Raw genomic sequence first — 22,218 nt, forward strand, 5'->3', positions numbered from 1 at the left:
ACTGTTGTGTTGTAGCTTTGTTGTTTTGTGTTTGCTTTCACGCTTCATGCCTTCGCCTGTTGTATTGATGACAGGAGTTCCCCTACTTTCTATTAGTGTACTGTTGTTTTTTTTATTATGGGTGTGGCCCTCGAATAATTATTTTATTTTAATGCGTCCCTAAGATAACCTAAGGTTGGACATCCCTGATTTATATCACATACCCAGTGAATATTCAGTGCTCTCAATCTAGAGACTGGAAGTGGACCACACTCAGAGAACCCAGCACTCCTTAGCACTGCTGCTCAGTAGGGTGAATGTGAGACTGCCTATCCTTACCAGCTGTGATGATGCCCTACCCTGCTCAAAACTGCTTGGTATTTCAACCCCTTAAAATTTGGATTCAACCTATCTTTCTGGACGTTGTGCATCACTTCCTCTAGTGCATTTCCTACCCCCAAACTTCATTCTTTCCCTACCTACTGGGATCCTTCAGCACTGCTACAAATGTGCCCAAATCTCCTTCCATCCTTTAAAAGAAAACCACAATCAAAACAAGCAAAAACCTGTACTAGACTCTATCATTCCCTAAAGCTATTGTCCTCTTATTTCTCTTTATTTTCTCTGCCAAATTCCTAAAACACACATTCTCTGTCTCTGTGTCTCTCTCTCTCTCTATTTAACTCATTGCTTCCATTAACACTTTGAAATCTTGATTCCAACTTCATAATCCAATTAAAATAGCTTTCTCCAGTGTTATCAGTAATCTCATGTCAAATCCGATTATCTTTTATCAATCCTCATCTTTCTGAACTTATTAGCAGCATTGGCCACTGCCCACCCTCTTCTGGATACTCTCTCCTCCATGATTTTTATAACACGATTATCTCCTAATTTTTCTCCTATTTGACTGTTTAGTATTCTGGCATTCCTATCTCCTTGACCCTTAATTTGAGACTTAGTCCTGGCTCTCCACCTCTCTCCCTATTATTGCCTCTCTTCTTGATATTTTATCCTTCCTTTTCTGTATTCTCTCACTCAGTGGCTTCCCCAACACCCATGGGTTGGTTGAATTATCATCTCTATGCAGATGGTGCCTAGTTTTACGTACCTACCTCCAATATCTCTCTTGAATTCCAACTTCTTTTTGGATATTTCAAACTGGGTATCTCATAGACATCTCAAACTCAGCATGTCCAAAATAGAACTCATTGCTCCCTTTCTCTCCCCTCTTGCCCATCTACCAAACATAACCTTCTTCTGAACTTCTCTATTTTTGTTGAAGGAGCCACCATACTTCCAATTTCCCAGGTTTGCAACTTTGATGTTACCCTGAACTTCTCATACTTTCTCTTGTTAAATATCCAGTCAGTTGCCAAACCTTGCCCTTTCTATTTCCACAGTATCTTTTGTCCTTTTCACTATGCCCAGAGACATTTCATTGGGTTCAGACCATTATTACTTCCTGTTTGGATTATTGTCACAGTCTCCTTATTGGACTCCGACTCAAGCCCCTTCTTATTCCTATCTGTCTTCTAGCTGTTGCCAAAGTGATTTTCCTAAAGCACAGGTCTGACAATGTCACTCCTCTACTCAAATTCCAGTGGTTCTCCTTTGCCTCTAGGCTACAATGTAAACTCTTTTGTTTGGACCTTTAAAGTCTTTCACAACCTGGTCCCAATTGAGTTTTTTCATTATTCCCACCTCCCAGGGTTGTTGTGAGGATTAAATAGGGTATTTGTAAAGTGCTTGGCACAGTGTTTGGTATACAGTAGGCATTTAATAAATACTCCTTCCCTTTCCCACGTTCTATGGTCTACTGAAACTGTCCTTGATTTTCCTCATATGGGACACTCTATCTCCTGTCTTCTTGCTTCTGCCCTGACCATGCTCTATGCCTGGAATGTATTTCATCCTCACTTCTACCTCAATGAATCCCTTACTTCCTTTCAACTCAAGTGCCATCCTTTGTAAAGTTTTTCCTAATCTCTCCAATACTAATTTTCTTCCTCTCTAAACTATTTTGTATTTGTTCTGCTTGTTTTGTATTTCCTCCTCTGAGTACATGTTATCTCCCCTGATAGAAAGTAGCTGCTTTACTGAAGGGACAGTTTCATTTCTGTCTTTGCATCCCCAGTGTCTAGCACAGTGCTCAGCATATAGTAAGTGCTTAATAAATGCTGGTTTGACTGGTAGCTAGTGAATTCTTTGTCATAGGGAGTGTTAAGCAAAAGCTGCATAGCCACTTCTCAGTGATTTTTTTTGGAGGGGATTCACTTAAATAGAGGGTTTAACTGGGCCGCTTCTGAGGTCCTTTCCAACTCAAGGATTCTGGGATTTTAATGATTCCTCCTTATAGCAATATTGTGAATATCTTCATTTATTGCTGCGAATTTTTTTCTTTTACCATTTAAAAGTTATTTCACATGGAAATTATAAGTGAATTATGAGCTTACTTAAGACAGGACATTTTTGTAAGTTATGAATTAAGGCATCTGGTGTGAGCTTGTATTTATTTTTGTTCAAATATGTATTCAGAAATGTATTTTGGAAAAATATTAAATTTCAAAAATATTTCTTTTATTCTAGTTATGGACTCCTGCCCTGTCGGTCTTTTTGCGAAATTGCAAAAGAAGGCTGTGAACCAGTTCTGGGTATGGTGAATTCTTCCTGGCCTGAGTTCCTCAAATGCTCCCAGTTTAGAAACCACAGCGAAAGTGACCTCAGGAGGGTCTGCTTCTCCCCGCAGCAGGAAAGAGGAAAACAATGTAGGTTTCTGTGTTTTATTTCTCTTTAACCTAAAAAGTTTAGGGGAGCTCTGTCACAGAATATTATCCCCTCCAAAGCACAGGGTGGAGAACCAGAGGGATGCCAGATGTTAGCTGGGAAAGTTAACCTCAGAGATGCTCTTCCCTCCCCTGTTTGTCCCATCTTTTTTTCCTCTTCCCCCCTCCCCTTCCCCCTCCCAACTTCTTAAAACTTTTGATTTTTGTTTTTTAATCATATATCATTTGGAAAACTTAGCTTGCTGGTACAGAGCTTAAAGTACATACAATGAACAAGAGGAAAATTAGAATTCAACTATCTGTAACCTTTAATGATTCTTTGAGAATCCTCCACAAATTACCGTATAAGCAGGAAAGTATTCCAAATCAAAACTCCAGGTTTAAAGTATACAGAGCTTTCCTGAACTACTTTGGGCTAAGTTCCAATGCATATTTATGATTTGCTTTTCAGTCTTTTTGGGAATGATAATGGATTTCTGTTAAGATAGTCCACTGGATATGGGTCTGATAGTTCCAGATGGAGTATTTCTCTAAAATTTAAAGAATATATTTTTGATTCTTGTTTGATGGGCATAGTGCTAATTATCAAACAAACACATTATCTTATTCAATTAATTTGGTAAAGATTGCTATCCTACCTGAAGTGTGGTCATTTTGGTGGGGAGGGGCTGGGGAGAGATTGTGGACACTAGGACTTGAAGCCAGAAGTCCCTAGTTCAGATCCTGGCCCTGGCATTCACTAACAGTGTAATCTTGGACAAGTCACTCTATCTGTTTGAGACTTACTTTCCTTATCATAAAATGAAGGTAATAAAATGTATTATACTTATTTTATAGATTTGTTGTGTTTTGCAAATTAAGAACTATGCAAATGTAAGGTCTTATTTACTATTTGCACTATAACCTAGAATGACATTGTAATTTCTAGTTCATGTAAATATACACTTAGTGTAATTGTATTTATGTACTAAATATTAGGTAGTTTGCTGATTGGGTCAATTTTTATAGTACATAAGAGCCTTACTATCATTTTGAATTTGGGAACTGTGCCCTGGAATTGTTATAGAAACAAAACCAACAAAGTCTTCTTGGTTCTTCAGTAACTATATCTCTTTTGATAGGGTATAAAATTAGTCTAGTTCATAATTCCCCTACGACACTGAGGCACTGAGGGTTCTGTATAAATCATTCAATTCAACAAATATATTAAATGCCTACTATTTGTAAGGTCTTATACATGATGCTAAAGTTATAAAAGTTGAAAATGACAGACCCTGCCCTCAAGGACCTTGCAATCTAATGGTTTTATTAACATGTATTGTATCTCCTCTATGAAGTTGTAACCTCCTTGAGGGTAAGGACACAGCAGTGAGCAAAGTGCTCAGCACACAGGTAATGTTTTTTTTTTTAAATGTTGCATCAATGGCTATATAAGAAATGAAAAGTACATACATGAAGAATAAAACAGATGGGATGTTGTCTGATGAATTCAATGTAGGCAGCCACTTAGTACTAAAACAAGAGCATTTTCTTCCTCTCATTTTTTTTTAAATTATCCAGTTAACTTATAAGTTTAATCTACTTCAGTTTTCAAATGGTAGGTCAATACGTTTACAATTTATGGAGCACCTAGCACCTACCTAGCACTGTTTTAGGCACCACAGGAGGCTTATAAAATCACAAAATGAAAGAAGTGGAAGAGACCACAGGGATCATCTAATTTAACTCCTTCATTTTACAGATGAGAAAACTGAGGCCCAAGGAGATTAAGTGAGAGGCCCATGGTCACAAATCCTGTTACTAACAGAGTCAGGCTTAGAACCCAAGTCTTTGGACTCAGTATTCTTTTCACTGTGCCACGCTAAAGCAATACCTTATATTTATGCACTACTTTAAAATTTACAGAATATTTTATTCACAGTAATTTCATGTTCTCTGATCATAAGAAGTCAAAACTAAGTTTAGGATATGTATGAGATTAAAAGATTTAAGAACAATGTCTATATTGGGTTAGCAGTATTAACAAGGATAAGGGGTTTGTTTGATTACTATTTTGTGAGATCATCAGGAAAGAAATTTTAATTAAAATGAGTTTTTAAGCCAGTCTTCAGAGGAGATTAATTATTAGTAGAAACAAAAAGAGAAGATGTTTATATATTCAGTAATGTAAACCTAGGTAGGAAATCAATTCAATTAATAAACTGAATGAAAATATTTACTTGATGATCACTCTTGAAAGCTGACTTTCTTCTCCAACTTCTACTCCCCATGGATAAAATAGTTTACTGTAGGAAAATAAAACAACAATAATTTAATCCATTATAGGATGCTGTTGACCACTAACTAACCTTACCTTGTTTGTTCAACAATAGACAATAGGCAAGGCATGTCTCAGTCAAGTGGTTGTGTACTCCATCCAACACCAGAGGGTGGTTGGGCGGAGAGGGGGAACCAATAATTTTTCTATGATTCTCAGAGACCAGGTATTTCTGTCCACCTCCACCATTTGTGGTAGAGGTTGCCTCATTAGATTAGGGTTGTGTTCTATGGGGAATCTATCATCTGTCTAATTAATATCTTATAGCTTGACAACTTTTCCACCTACTTTCCTTTGTGCTGAATTTCAGTGAATCCTAATCATATGGATGTAGCATAATGGAATTGCCCACACAAATTGGCAATATATAGTATTTTACTCATTACCATTGAATCAAAAGGAATACAAAAAATGTATTTAAAAAATCCTCAAATGCTATGTAACCTATATGCTCACGACTTCTCCCAGACATAGGCAGCTCAAAAATTATCAGCATGTCTCAAATTTAGGAATTTCTACACACAGCTGGGTGGGGCTAGGGTGGGCTTGGAGTCAGGAAGACTCATCTTTATGAGTTTAAATCTGGCCTCAGACATTTACTAGCTGTTGTGACCCTGGGCAAGTCACTTAACTCTGTTTGCCTCAGTTCCTCATCTGTAAGAATGAGCTGGAGAAGGAAATGGAAAACCACTTCCATATCTTTGGCAAGAAGACCCCAAATGGGGTCCTGAAGAGTTGGACATGTCTCTAACAGCTGAATAACAACAGACACAGTTCAGATGCTTAGACTCAAGAGCCCTCGGTGGGAACTGCAAAGATTGTCAAGTTTGGAATTACCTTGTAGAGCTAATATTTTTCCACTCTTAAGCATCCCCCATCTGCTTTTCCATTCACAGCCTCCTGAAAGGTCAGAGTCAAGTCAATTGGGGAACTTGGGAATTGGGGCTGTCTCTGATTCCTGAAGCTTTTCCACTCAAAATTCTGCCCCTGGCAGCAACTTTTGACCTTGCTCTCTGACTGCATCTCAATATAAGTGGCTCTTTCATTGGCCTCTATGATACTGTGATTAATCCTACTTGCCTGTTCATTTCTGAGTGGACTGGTGGAAGGGAGCCAAGGGCAGGCCAGGTAGAGGGAAACACTTTTCCAGGCTCCATTCTTCCCTTCCTCCCTTGGAACCACTACTGTTCCCTGCTTCATGCTGATCCACATCTCATGTAATTTCCAGGGTTAGTTTAGAGGTTGACCTAGAACCCAGGTTTTAAAAATTGTTTATTCCAGCCTCTTTCCACCACACAATAGTCAGGAAAGCTTGGGTCAAGCCAATATTGGATCAGTAATATTATACTGCTACTCTATGTTTATGTAGTGTTTGTCTCCAGAGAACTTCCACCACTTTACAAACTGAATTCAGACAAAACCTATAATGTGGAACAGCTGTTATTGCCAATGCAGAAGTTGGAAAACTCAACTAAAATTTCACCTAATGCTCTTTGTGCCAGTCATAGCTTAGAGATTTATTTATATTATAGAGAGACTCTTAGCTATCATTTCTGTTCAGTATTGACATTAGGGACGGCAAAGGAGATCTAATGATATGATGATAATGTTGTGGGAATTCTGTTTCAAAGATTTTAAAGTAAATATTTGTGTGCATTTCACATAGTCGAGTTGTGAGAATTCAGGAGACTGAAGGTCAAGTTTCATCAATCATTCTGGACTATATAACTAACCTTGACCTCTATCTCATCTGCATTTGCACAAGGGAAGTAGCATTTAGATTGTATTTCTGTAGGTCTGAAGGACAGCTCCCCAGCCATGAAGGAACTTTAGTTATTTTTCTCCCCTTTCTTTCCTTCCTTTCTCTGGTGTTCTGTTTGTTTTGTCTAGTGCTGGATCCTGGTAGCAACCTCTTAAAAAACCCTTAATACACTGACAATTTCACTTTTTTGGTAAGACAAATACTCTGAAATGTTTTTGTGTCTCTGTACAAAATTGATCGTTGTTTTATTTCAGGGAAACGTGCAAGGACATTTCTTTAAAGTACTATCATTAGACCTAAAAAGAAATTATTATAGATAGCATTATGGAAGACTCAGTGACAACTGGCCTGTAAACTTTCTACTCCAGTGACCAATTTCATCAAAAGAAATTTTCCCCAAATGTCAAATCCTATTACAGTTATAATTTAACTTTATACCTCCTCCTTCTTTTCCCATATGTATTCTTCCATCTTTATCTATACTTTTGGGCACAGTTAGATGTGATAATGGAGTTATTATAGGTGTAGCAACCCTTCTGGGGCTACTTCTCTAACCTGCCCTCACTATCACAGGTGAGGTCTCTAGAGAGAGGCTAATTACTTCTCCCCTTTAGGGAGTAACTAGGGGTAACTGTGAGGGCCTGGGTTTTCTGGTCCACCAAGAGCCCCAATTGCTATGCTTCCCATTGATTATCAATCAGACTTAATTAGATTTTAGAAAGAGTATTTACTAAGCAGTTATAGCAAGGACAATTGTTACAGAAACATCCTTCCCAAACTCAGGACACATTCTCCTTTTGCATGTACAATATTCCTGGGAATAGGTTTGAGCTTGGACAGTGCATGAACTCAAAGGGTAAACACAGTACCTGGTTATTGAAAGTTGTCTTTTTCCTTCATGGAAACCTCATGAAGTTCCTCTTAGGAGTAGGTCTCTGCAGGGCTCAGAGGGTCACTGCATTTATATTTGGTGTATCTATTTTGTTCTTGGTCTGTCTCTCAGTTCCTGATGCAGACACTGCTATTAGCCATTGCTGCTGAGGGCACTGCTACTGATGCTGATCGGGCCTCTGGTCTTTGGTCTAAGTTCACAATATCATCACCTGGTCAAATGGAGGTGAGAGCAGGAGAGAGAAAAACCTCTTCTCCTCCCCTTCCCCAAGGTAATTCCCTCTCAGGTGTCTTTGGTTGCTGAATTTTACCACTAACTGACTTGCTTACTCCTGGAATGGATGCTTTTAAACTGGCTTTCTCTATTACTCCTGGCACGGAGGTAATTCTTTCAGCCAATAACAAGATTTTCCTGTATGGACTAGTTTGCTTTTATCCAATGATCTGAAGCCCCTGTAATCTTTTTATATTGATAGAGGACTTACTTTTATTTGGATTGGTGATTGATTCAATTTAGAAGACTGCATCTTCTTTGATTAATTTGGGATGGGAGTAGCTCCACCCACTGAAAAAGAGAAGAAGGTTTTTAAAGTTTTACTGATACCTATTTTTTTTTACCAATAGTTCCCAATATCCACTCTATTGCCCCACAAGAATGTTTCCTTCTCACTAAGTAATAATGCTAGGCAAACTGACTCGACAACTGTGTGTGACAGCCTAGGTATATGTGATATTCGGAATAAATTCTGGTTCTTTCCTGAAATGAAGAGAAGGTGCATTTCATCATTTTCCCTCTGGAGCAGATTGATCATTGCCATTAATTTAAATTCACCTGCCTTATAGTGTTGTTTTCATTTATGTTCTTGCACTCATTGTTTGCATCCTTTTTCCTGGTTCTACTTTCTTTATTCTGCATCTGTCTTGCCATGTTTCTTGGAATTTCTCAGAGAGAAGAGTTTGAACTTTAATGAGAAACTTTTTTGATACTTGAATTTTAGCTGTGTTGAGCTGAGCATTTAATTCTATTTTTTGACGATTAAAAGTGGATGATACTGCTTATGCTGTTTTTATCTGCTCAGCAACTAATTTTGGTCCATGAATTAGAAAGAATTTTGATCTTCGTTAGCCCTAGTATTTCATGTCAAGCTATTAGCCTCATTCTGAATCTGCTGTATTGCAGACTCAGGAAGAGTAGAGAGCCATGATGAACTAATGCTAAACAAAAAAGGTTACTAGTTGAGCAGGAGTAGTACCTGTTTCCTCATCATTAAATCATCTTTACTTATAAAGCATATGGGATTAGTTTCCCCTTGACAAATAGGACTTGACTTGAGGTGCATGTTATTTTTCCTGAAACAGAAATAGAGATGATGCTTTCCCTCCTATAGCTCAACATCTTGACAGCATTAGTTCAGTTGCCCACCTAAACAGTGGTGCTAGTGAGACCAGTGCTGCAACTGATTCAATTCCGTGGTCATAGACAACAGCTGTAGCTCTATAATCTCCATTTTACCAATGACACCTTTGGTATTGATTATAATGTTTCCATGATATGATTTATCATAGAAACAGTTAATTTTTCATTGCTTTACACAAAGCAAGATTTGAATATTCAAAGTCATCTCTGTGCATGTCATTGTTTGGTTCATAGAGGAAATTAACTTTTAAACTTTAAAAATGAACTAAAGTATATTTGCTTCTTTACCTCTTCACGTCAATCTGGAATCATTTTCAAAAGAAATGAAAACTTTCCTTTGTCTAGGGGTGTTCAGGGTGCAACAATAACATTTTGACCTCAGGAATAGATTTACCTAACCCCTTATGGGGAGGTTAGCCTGCCGTCTTCCTACGGCCCAAGCCAAATAACTAGTGAATACTTACCCAGATGTATCTACATGCTCTCCTACATACCAACTAACTGCCCATCTCTCTGCCCTGTGTAAAGTGGGTAAGGAAAATTAAATGGACTGGCAAAAACCTACACTCAGGACTAGGAAAATGATGCAAAGTAAATTTCTCATTGAAATAAAGGTACTAAATTCATTAGTGCCAGTGGTTCAAAAAGCAATATTTCTTGTACTTCTTGGGTGCTAATCATCCATCAAGCATTTATCAACTAGCTATTCTATATTTAGTTCCAGAATACAAAGCAAATAAAAGACATGTTCCTTAAAGAAGCTTACAGTTAATTTTATTGTGGGAACAAAGCAGAAAACCAGCAGACCTCTGTAAGGACACTTTCAAAGTGATGTAGCAAGTGTAACGAATGTTATATAAATTAAATAGTTGCTTGTTGAAAGGAGTAAAGGAAGTCAAACTTAAATTCCTGACTTAATGATGGGGTGGTAAAAACACCATTAGAATAACTATAATTTAATGTAATATGTATTAAGCACCTAATGTGTGCCAAGCCCTATGCTCAGCATTGGGGGAGACAAAGTGATTACTTAAGACATAATCTTTGATATCATGGCACTTGAATCTGGTAGGGTCCTTCTGAACTCAGCCATCCTTACTTCATATAGATTGATATGTAGAAAATTCCCCCAATAATACTAACGGACTGAACCTAAGAGCCATCACTGTATTCCTTAACAGAGAGGAGTTTATCATCAAGAATGTTTCATCCAACAACTATTTACTGAGTGTGTGGAGTAGTGGAAAGAACCCCATACTGAGTATCCAAAGATCTGGATCAAATTCTGCCTCTGATAGTTACTAGCTGTGTGATTCGGGGCAAAGCACATAATCTTTCTGGGCCTCAGTCTCCTCATCTTAAAAATGGGAATAATTGATTATTCAATCTGGCTCCAACCTGCTTTTCCATCTTTGTATCACACTTCTTTTTCTTAGACTCTAATTTCTAGCCGGGGGCGTGCTGGAACTGGTTCAAACCTGCCACTTGATGGTTAAATTTTCACTATGATCATTCACACTTCAGAAATCGGCAAATGCTACAAATCAGGGTTTGATTTCTTGTTCTCTTGATTGTCTAGACTTAAGAAAGTGTTGATGATGCAGATTAAATTTTTCTTTTGGAGATTGTTAAACATCTCCCAGCACATTCCTGGTTCTCACCAACTTGAATCGCTCACTCTTCCCAGTCTCGTCTTTCGTTTTTCCATCTTGATGTATTGATGCCAATTGTCTCTCAGGCCTAGTAAGCATTCTCTCCTCAATGTTCTCTGATGAAATCCCTCTTTCCTCATCCAGCCACATCTTTGGTGTCACCATCAGGCTTTCCTGATTTTGCTAAGCAAAATTAATCTCTTTCTCCTTAATTTAACTATAGCACTATGTCCGAATCTTTACCTTTTTTTCATCACGTTCGATTTCAGGTCATACTTCTTTGTGTATGTGTCATAATCCCCTGATTAGATTGTAAGCTCTTTGAGGTCATGGGCAGTGCCATTTTTCTTTTTTGTATTCCCCTCCTCTGCCCCGAATCTAGTAAAGTGACTCATGTAATTACTGTTTAAAAGGTGTCTGCTGTATTGTGCTGTTGAACTATTCTGACAGGCTGTCCCTTCAGCTGCATGTCATGATCGTAATAAAAGATTTTTTTTATCAGACTTGTTTTTCCAGTATGGAAGGTTAGACTAATCTCCTTGGCATTGCTGTATATTTTCTGAGGAGGCTTTGTGAGTGTTCCAGGGTTCACTGCAATTAGTGCAATGTCATTTCTAATTAGGAGCATCTGAAGGACCTCTCCATCAAAGAGAACTCTTAATTTTGTTTGGATTTTGTGCAGAGCATCTTCTATGACTTGTATGAACACCGTAGGCACCTTAAATGATGCAAATGCTTATAAATAAGCAAAATCCTTTCAATAGTCGCAGCTCTCATATATTTTCATATAATTTTAATATGCACATGGGAGAGACTTTGAGGGTAGACTTCAAAACTTCATTTTGTTTTGCTAAGTCAAATGTTTATTTTTTAATAGACACTAAAGACAATGAACTCTTATACCCTCTAAACCACAGAGCCAGTTTTATTTCTGTAAGCTGTAAGAAATCAGCTTCTGCATTTCATGTCTGTCTGATGTTCTCCCAGTTTGATCTACAAGTGCTTTTCCTCTATGTGGTCTAGGTAGATAGGAGATTGTCTTTCCTATCCTACGGTAATGGGAGTTGAGGAGGATGAGAAATTAGGATGTCATGGCATTCAAAGGGGATACATAGGGTTTGGGGTGGAGAAAAGACCATCATCTTGGTACTGAACTTACTGGGGCAGAAGGAGGGGCTAGAGCTCTAGAAATGACAGCAACAAGAATCTGCACAGGAGAGATTCAATTTTAAAAGAAGGAAAGATGGTTGTCAAATGATGGTGGTACAGGGAGGTTCTGACAGCAGTTGGCAGCAAGGAAATAAGTTGACTGTTCTTCCTGGCTTTGTGTGTCCCAGTGTATGAAAGGAAAAATAGTCTTGGAGAGGGTGCCAAGAGATTTGGCATCTTCAGGAGAAAGATGAGTTATAAGTGAGTACTACATGATGGAAAAAATGTGATTGGAAGAGATGTAGTGTAATATGATTTTTAGAGTTGGAAGGGGTCTGTGGAGTCATCTAATCAAATATCCTCATTTACAGGTAAAGAAACTGAGGCCTAGGGAGATTAAATGACTTGGACGAGGTCGTACTGTGGATGGTCAAACAGGATTTGAACCCATTTTCTCACTCAAAAGCCTTTGATCTTTTCATTGCATCAAAGGATGGTTTCAAAGGTTAAGGTGGAAAGGGAGGTCAGAGGAGAATAATGTTTGGGAGGTTGGGGCAGAGTTTATAATGGGAAAGATCATAGTGCCATGACAGGTGCCAGCACAGCTGGATGAACCCATGAGACCAAGGGATTCACAGGTGGTAGCCTGGGGCCTGGCCACCCCATGCTAGCTCTAGTTGTAGCTAGATCTCATGCCAACCTCTTTTCAGGCTCATTTGCTCCTGAACTGTTTTCCCATGATACTCAACTAAGATGGTTCTTTTGTCAGCCTCTTCTGAATTATTCTTTATTATGTTCAAAAGTTTGTACTCTAAACTGGTGGCTTTCGTTGAGTGGTTTTTTTTTAATATCTGCTTGGCAAGGAAATCATATGTTTTCTGATTGAAGTAGTTTCTGGACTCTTTTGGCCTCTCAATTGGGGTGACTTTAATATTCAATAAAATGCTGTAAGAAATAATAGTCATTGTCTTTATTTTTAAATTCAATTTTATTTTCAGCCACAAATTCTCTCCCTCTCAGCTCTTCCTTTCTACTGCCCATCGAGAAAATGTATCACCAACTCAATATTCACAGAGCCCATGGCAACTGTGAATATGCTGGCGTAGTTCTGAATTGCAAAATATAACAGACTCTTTATATAGAAGACAGAACCAAAACGTTTATCCAAACACCAGAAAGCCAAATCCCAACACCAGAAAACTGAATGCATCATAGCAAGAAAGAAATTCATATACAATAACAATGCAGGGGGCACCACCATCCCAAAGCCTTCCCCTTGCTTCAGCCTTCCCGTAAACAAACACACACAGCTAGCTGCCTGCTTGCCTCCTCTCTCTCCCTCTGCTCTAACTGCTCTGACCAACTTCCTCTGTTCTGCTCCACCCTTCCTGCTCCACCCATTCAGCAAGCTCCTCCTACACAGGCTTCATGTGACCTAAGCAGGTCACTTGGGGCCTATTAATGGATGGGAAGATCTTCAAATTTACATTACCATTATAGAAAGCTAGAATAACAATAACCTATTATAAACATACATAGTTAAGCAAAACAAATTCCCAAATGAGCTATTCTTTTTTTTTTTACAATATTTTCTATTTCTATGAGTTAAAGCTCATTTATTTAGTTTAAGTTGTAATGACTATGATTATGTATGGAGTTTCTTCTTATCTTTGTTTAATTTGGCATATAATTTAACCTTGGCTCCAACAAGATCATTGATTATGAAATGAGTGCAATGTTTGGAAACAGTACTTTGGTGTTTGTGAAGGTATAGGTACTTGTTACTATTATTAGTGGTGTAAAGTTGCTTAACATTTCCTTGTAGAAGAACACTGTTTCCTTGATGAAATTCAGATGTGCTGTATCCAGAGAATTTCCTTGCCCTATCATTCTCCTAACAACATGAAAAAAGGGAAATGAGACTTGTCAAATGTGACTTGTTCTCTGTCCTGGCTCTTTAGTGATCACCATTTCATTTTTTAAATGCTCATAAACCATTCCTTCAATAACTTACTCTAGAATTTTACCTGGAATTGAAGTCATAAGGAAGAAGACTCTCTCCTTTTCCGTTTTGACAGTTAGGATGTTTGCCCATTTTACATCATATAGTACCTCTCCTCTTCTCCATGATTTTTCTTTTTAAGGAAAAAAGGCATTTAATTAACTAGCTCAGCAAGGTAAATAACAAGGAAAATCTTTGTTCCACCTGCATCCACCCTTACTCACAGGGGCACACTGTCCCACATCCACAACCATTGGTGCATAAGGGAAGATACCCAGGGAACATGTGTAGCCAGAGAAACTTGTGCGACAGGGTTGTGCCCTAGCTTAAGCCCCTCTCTGCCACGGGTGACATCGTATATTGATCTGATATTATGTACTAGACCATTTTCTCTGACAACCTGTGAACTGTTTTTATGGTGAGTTGTGAGCATCTGATGTCATCTCTTGGGTTATTTTTTCCCACCGCACTACTATATTCTAGGTCTCTGTTGCTGAATCTCCACATAGCTTCAGATTCTCCAATGAATGGCTGCTGCCACGTAGTCCCTTCCCCACAGGGAAGTAGGCATGGCTCTTTCCATGCATACAGAAAATAGCCACAAGGCTATTCCTCTTCATTGTAAGTCAGACCCATCCAGGCATCAAAAATCCATAGGCAAAATTTGTCTTGGGGACTCCATTGACTTTTCAAAGACCATTGGCAGCAATCATGTCTGTTAGTCATTTTAGTACCTTGGAATTTGGTTCATTTGGGCCAGCTTATTTAAACTCAGCGAAGTCAGTCAGGTGCTTCCTTACCCATCTCATCTCTTATCTTGGGTTTTAATTTCTTGTCACTCATTCTTGCTTTATATTTCTCTGGCTGAAAATCTTTCTTCTTAAAAAAAAGTAGCAAAAAAAGATGTCACACCACTCACATGGTGGTCAGAAAAAAGTGATTCAAGGGCACGCTCAAGGTCTCTTCAGAACTTTGGCATTGATTTTGTGACATGGGAGACACTGGTGCAGGACCGCTCAGCCTGGCATGCCCACATCAGAGAAGGTGCTGTACTCTATGAGCAAAGCGGAATTGAAGTAGCTCAAAAGAAATGCAAGATGTGCAGATTTAGAGAATCCATCCCAAATGTTCACATGGACTATTTTTGTCTGATCTGTGGTAGAGCATTCTGAGCTTGTATTGGTCCAATCAGGCAGTTCGATGCACTGTAACTTGACTCTAAGATAGCGATGTCATTTGGTCCTCTTTGAGAATGAAGAACAACAACCAGACCACCACAATGGCCACCTCTGCTTTCCCCACCATTAACACTAAGCAGTGATTCTTCAGTGAAATGTCAGCACCTTGTGGCCTGGGGTGGTTTTCTTTTTTGCCTTTGTATCACCAGCCCCTAAAACAGTGCCTTGTGCCTAAGAGGTGCTCAACAAATCTTTGTCAAGCTGAATTTAATAGAATCTCTTTCTCATCCCCAATATACTTAGAGTTATTTTTAAACATTTTCCTTAGCATTCATGAACAGCCTCAGGTCACAGTGAAGTTCAGTGCTTCTTTCATTACTTTGACAGGATCATGGTATTCTTGCCTCCATTACCTGGCCTTACTTCCATTACATACAAGTCATTTAAAAATGAGAATTATAGGCCATGTGGTCCTACCTTTCTAGGATTCTTTTAAAATCTACTTTTCTGAAATCTTGTGCACCTCTCAGACTATAAACTATGCCTGGCTTTTATTTCCTTCTCTGTCAAGACATGTTTAATAGAGGGGGCCCTTGCCCCCAGGAATCCTATAATTTCTCCTTTGCTGGTCAGTATCAGGTTCAGAATAACAGTTCCACATATCACTTGCTCTACCTTTTGATGAATTAAAATATTATGAATTATTATGAAAGCCAGGTGCTCCCTTTTAAAAGAGAGCTCCAAACAGATGGCCAGATTGTTTGAAGTCTCCCATCACTACTATATCATACCTCCATGCTAGGTGTATGATGTGCTTCATGAATTCAGCAGCCATTGGTAGGATGATCTGGTATGTACTTCCACCACAGTCTCATTTCTGTTTCTCTTTCTGGTGATCTTTACTCAATGTTTTCCACAATGCTTTCACTCTGTTTCCTAGATTTCCTTCCAAAATTATATTCATTATATCAATACTACTTTACCAAACATCTTGGTTTCACGATGAAACTCCAAATAGAGTACTGGACTGGGAATTTGAAAAACCTTTGCTTGAATCCTGTTCATTCATTCCAGTCATATCTGACTCTTTGTGATTCCATTTGGGGAACTGAGGGAGATGGAGTTAAGTGACTTGCCCAGGGTCACACAGCCAGGGATTCTGGGTCCAATTCCAGAAACTCTTTTCATTGCACTGTGCTGTAAACTTCATTTGCTTCTCCAAGGAAAACCTGAAAGCTACCCATTCATTTATTTGAAATTTTTGTCTTTCTTCTGATTGACATTCTTATAAATGAATATGGCTGTGCTTCAATTCCTGTAGTAAAGGGCTAACTCATTCGTCATTGGACAGACTTGCATATTAAGAGTACTACCAGTTATGCACATGGCCTAATAAGTGAGAGTTTTTGAATCTTAGCATTCTCTGTAGTCATTTTCTGTCATTCCACTTCTATCATTTGGAACTGATTTAGGGGCTGCCCAAGTCAAAGAAGAATTTGTTTTGCCATTTGCATAGGACAATGGATGAAATTTTTCATGATCTTTTGGCTAATCTTTTTGTGGTCAGGCTCTCTGTACTCACAATAGTCCTTAGACAAAGGTCACATGGGAAAGGCTCATACTCACAGTCTTTCTCATTTGATAGGATCTGTAATGGCTTGGTACCAGTGGTCCTTGCCTTCAAGAATCCACAGTCACCTTTATACCATGGAGAAGCATTAGATTAAGATTTTAATGCAGGAAAATATTGACTCCCTATTATCTCCAGGGTCAAATGCAAAATCTTCCATTTGGCTTTTAAAACTTTTTATAAATTGCTCCATTCCTACTTTTTCTTCTTCTTATATAATATTCCTTTTTGCCTATTCTAAGATCCAGTGACACTGGCCTTTTTGCTGGTCTTCACACATGACTCCCCATATCCCAGCTCCATGACTTTTCACTGATTGTCCCCCATGCTTGGAATGTTCTACCTCCTTGTCTTCTCACTTCTTAGCTTCTCTGGTTTCAAGACTCACCTCCCACCTTCTCCAAGAAGCCTTTTTCAGGCCCTCTCTCCTCCTAATGCTACCGTCTTCACTCTAAGTTTACTTCCAATTTATCTTCCTTTACTTGAATGTGCATGGTTGTTTGCATGTTCTCTCTGCCATCAGACTATGAGCTGCTTGCGGGCAGGAACGGTCTCTTGTCTTGGTTTGTATACTCAGTACTTAGCAGAGAGCCTGGCACAGAGTAGGCACTTGATAAATGCCTTTTGACTTGTTGACAAGGAACCACTCATTTTCCAAGTAAAATACGAATTAAGCAATTTTTAGAGATCCTCTTTTAAAAAGGAGAAATAGAACAGTGCAAGTTAATTTGAAAGAAAACTTGACACATATAGCTTGATCGTTAGCTTTGATAGATCTAACTTCTAGAATCTTGTTCTGAAAGGTTAGTTTGGATTTTAAATGGTGTTATAATTTAATAGATAACTTCTATGTGCCAAATTATACAAGGAAGGTCAACAAACTTCTGAAGATGCTTGAGCAACAACCGGGGAATAAGTAGTCTGTTGGAGCCTGCCTTGTAACCTAGTACGATTTTAGGAAACACTGTCCTCTGGGTTGTTAAGCTGTTTCCAATTTTCCCATTTTGGCATTTGAAACAGGACTCCAGCTGCTTCCATCCTTTGTGTAGGGGATCTTAACTGAATTTACAATTCATAGTGTAAGGTCTAAAAATTGGAAAATTTCTTGTTTGATTCTGAAAGTTAGCCACTGGATTAACATGTGAACACTGCACAAAGCAAACAGAGTTCTTTTTATGTGATCTAGCATAAAATTTATCTGATGATTTCATGGTTTTTCTCAGAAGTACAAAAGATGTGAGCAAAAGCAAATTATGTTCATTAAATAAGAGCCCATTCTAAGGATGTCTGTTTTTGAGACAGGTTCCTAGGATTCTTCTGAGGACTAATATGTCTAGGAATGTGAAGTCTGCCTTACGGAGTCCAAAATTAATTAGATTTAATACATGGGTGCTATATGTATTAGTGGTATTGGTTGTAGGACTAATAAAAGTAATGGAATTAAATCATCCTAATAATGGTAATAGTTGCTACAGCATTACATTCAATCATTCTGCTCTAAGGAACATTCAGAAATTAATTCGGGTAGGAGACTCATTGGTATCATTAATAATCAATTTCTTTGGGTGGCATGATTGTTTTAGAATTTAATAGTAGGTTAACAACAACTGACAATAGTGACAAGAGACTTAGACCCAAGATAATTCTGCCTGGTAGACTATGCCTCTGTTTTCAGTTTTGCCACTTCACTGAATGATCTCCTACTCTGATCATGTTTGGGAGCCATCCATCCATCCTATACATTGGAACATTCTGATTTGCACTTCCTTACCTGATCATGCTAGACATGTCATACTAGCAAATTACTGAATTCTAACTAAACATGTATAAAAACATCCAAAAAATAGATTTAGAGCTAAAAGGGACCTTGCAAAAGGAAATGAACAGCTTTCTTTTTTTTCATTTTGGGATGAGTTGGGAAGGGGAGAAAGAAAATGAAAAATAAAGGGTTATTGATACATTTTTAAAAAATGATCAGATGAAAATAGAAAGTCAGAAAGAATCAGATAAATAGGATATCTAAAGTTACATGTTGAATTAATTATATGTTTAAGAAGAAAGGCAGGTTGTCCATAATAGATACCCCCAGTTTCATGTATGGACCTCTTTCTGTTTTATATATATGGAAACTTGCATTTATATGGTGTTTGTTAAGTTCAAAATTAAATTCAAAAGTGAAAATGGGAAAAAAAGAGAAAGGAAATACTTTTCTAAGTTTGAATGTAAGGCAGGGAGTATGTTCTTATATTCTTGATTGAATTTTATAATTTTACCAACTCTTGAAGTGGGTATCTCTTATTAGGAATGCTGTGTGTGTGTGTGTATACACACACACACACATACATATATACATATATATGCACACATATATGTGGGATATATGTTTATATGTCACAATACGTGTGATTTATGTCAGCATCTATGGTATATATATGTATATATAACTATGTCTATGATTTTATATAGTTATGCTATATAGCTCTGTATATCTGTGGTCTATCTGACTCATTCTAAAGCATAATTCTTTCACTTGAAATTCTAGTGATTATGAAAATGGTCCTATTAACTTTTCAGTTGTATTTTATAATTAATATTAATAGCAATATAAATAGCAATAAATGGCAATCCTACTATCCCTGCCTTCTCTTTTTCTCCTCCATAAGTATATGCTATGACTAGCCCTGTCTTTTCTTGTTTGACCATGCCAAACATTTGCTATTAACAAGTTATGACCCTTGTCCTAACATCTGTAGAAATCTCTAAAAATGATTATGGAATTATAGATTTAGAGTTAGAAGGGGCCTCATAAAAAGACATATTGTAACTTCACTAAGTTTCTGTGTAAGGCAAGTTAAGTTCATATTATATTCTTGGTTGTGCCTAGTCTAGGGCTCAATATACTAAAATATTAGTGGCAGAAATTGCTCAGAAAATTGCCCCCTTTAATATTAGCTGCCTAGATTCTCTTTTATCTAAGGTATACATTATTGGAATTAGAAGATAATCATAGCTTCATAGTACATAATAATAAAGTCAGTTTGATTTAAGCTATGTTTTAGAACCAAAGTAGCCTGTTGAGTATGAATTAGTATAGTGTTTGAAGTCAAAAAGACAGTATGTTTGCATCAAGGATTGGGAGGACTGGATGAAAAGGAGGATAGCTTGACTAGAGGAAAAGCAGACTGGAATGAGAAAGGAAGTGAAAGCTGGGAAATCTGAAAGAGGGCATTGAAGTCCAAAGCTAAGAGTTTATACTCGATTTGGAGAACAAGAAGAAGTAGACCTCTATAAGGCATGGTTGACCCAGTCAAAGTTGTGGGTGAGAGAAAGAATTTTTCACCAACAATGATGATACTGGTTTTATGTGTCTGAGCTGTACATTGGATCCATTGTTTTTATGGTGGCAAAAATGACAGATAAAAGAACAAATATGAAAAATATATTTGTGTCTTGGACAGGATGCAATGAGGTACAGTAAAAAGCTCACTGATTGGCTCTGGAGTCAGAGCATCTGGGTTCAAATTCCATTTCTGATGCTTACCATCTGGGTGACCTTTGGTAAGTTGAATGTAAGACAGGGAGTATGTTCTTGGTTACTTGGTTCTTGTTGGTTCCCTCATCTGTAAAATGAGGGGGTTGGACTAGGTGGCCTTTACAGACCCTTCTCATGGTCCTATCTGACATTGTCATTGTACTTTTCTACAGGTAAAATTCAGATGATCAAGTTTGGTGGAACTGTTTTTTTTTCTTTTACCATTGCTACTTGGACACTTTCTGACTCTTCAGAATTGTTCTCCTATAGCCTTTCTGCATAGGTTATCCCTTATTAAGAATTTTCTTCAATGTTAGGTGAATATTACTCCTTGTAAAGGATAGTTCTTTCATTTGAAAATTTAATTGATTGATTATGAACTTTTAAAGTGGTATTTTCTAAGTATTAATGTTAGCAGTGACATCTACAGCAGAATTGATAAATATTTCCAAAAAATCATCACATTGCCAAAATATAATGAAAGATTGGACATTATCAACATTGATTTAAATATTTTTAATTACTAGATATATTTATGTCTGAGCCATGATTACATTGTCAGTTGACATAATTATTGTAAAAAGTATAACCTAGGAAATGAATTTAAAATGCTATTATGAAGAATTTGAAAATTCAGTGTGGCAAGGTACTTTTGACCCAAGCTTTGGATATTTTTTGGATTGAGTCACAATAAAAAAGTTTGTTTCTACAATGTTTAAATATGATCCTGTCAGATAACATACATATATATGTATGTATATATGTAAAAGAATGAACAAATCCAACAATGCAATCCATTTTTAATAGGATTTAGAGTTATATATGTTATTTTTAACAATTATAACTAAATCTTTACTGAGTTAATTAACTTTATATCTTTATTCTACCAGGGGTGGAGAATCTGTGGCCTCAAGGCCACATGTGACCCTCTAGGTCCTCAACAAATCCCCTTAATAAAAGGATAAAATAAATAAACTTCCCAGAATAAATCCCGTTAATAAAAGGATTTGTCCTGTGAAATTTGGATTTGGTCAAAGAGCTACACTTGAGGACCTAGAGGGCCACATGTAGCCTTGAGGCCACAGGTTCCCCACCCTTGTATTTAGACTATATCAAGCTGAATTGTCGTTTAGTCGTATAGAACTTTTCATAGTCAAATTTGGGGAATTACAGTAATTTACACTACATGTGAAATATTCTGAAGGAGACTTTTTTGGTTTATTTAATCTAAACAGATATTGGAAGGTACATGGTACTACCTAATGGAATAGAGCCTTAGTTCCTAAGTCCTTTTCGAGTGTATTCCTTGGGAAAACCTATTGCCACCTTTCCCCCTTATCCTGCTATTTTTTTTCTGATTTCTTTATTTCTGTGTCACCCTCCTCCTAGGCTTCCATTTTTGGAACCTCTGACTTATTTTATCTCTTCTCCCTTTTCTCTCTGCCTACCCGAATCTAAGTAATTGCTCTGTCTTGAGGTCCTCTTAAATCTATTTCTGTAACATTTATTGCATCCAGTCATTAGAGAGGAAGCATTGAGTAGTAGACCATGCACTGGACCATTGGATTTGGAGTGAAGAAGACCTGAATACATATCCTGTGTGGGACACTTCTAAATTGGATGTGACCCTGAGGAAGCCACTTAACTTCTGTGGCTCATCTTCCTCATCTACAAAATGAAAGAGCTGGACTCTTTCTAGTTTGAATCTATGATACTATGATCTCTGATTGTGATTTCCACTGCCAGCTCCCTAATTCAGCCTTTCTTTTCTTCTTGTGTGGACTATTATGGTAGCCTAATGGTTTGCTCTGCCTTCATCCACTCCTTTTCCCTTCTAATATCAATTAGAGTAATAGTCAATGTGTACAGAGTGCTGTCCTCCATGCTCATCTAAAAGCTGTGTGATCTCGATCATAACAACTC

General features: G+C 37.7%; 1 protein-coding gene across 1 annotated transcript in view; it reads left to right on the forward strand.

Moving 5' to 3' along the window:
• Positions 1-22,218, forward strand: part of CORIN (corin, serine peptidase) — a 216,528-nt gene that overhangs the window by 87,963 nt on the left and 106,347 nt on the right. The window contains exon 5 of the mRNA XM_036764058.1: positions 2,569-2,747. Within this exon, the coding sequence (XP_036619953.1) occupies positions 2,569-2,747 (179 nt within the window). The remainder of the gene's footprint in view (positions 1-2,568; positions 2,748-22,218) is intronic.

The sequence above is a fragment of the Trichosurus vulpecula genome, chromosome 6 (genome assembly GCF_011100635.1).
Source record: "Trichosurus vulpecula isolate mTriVul1 chromosome 6, mTriVul1.pri, whole genome shotgun sequence".
Lineage (NCBI taxonomy): Eukaryota > Metazoa > Chordata > Mammalia > Diprotodontia > Phalangeridae > Trichosurus > Trichosurus vulpecula.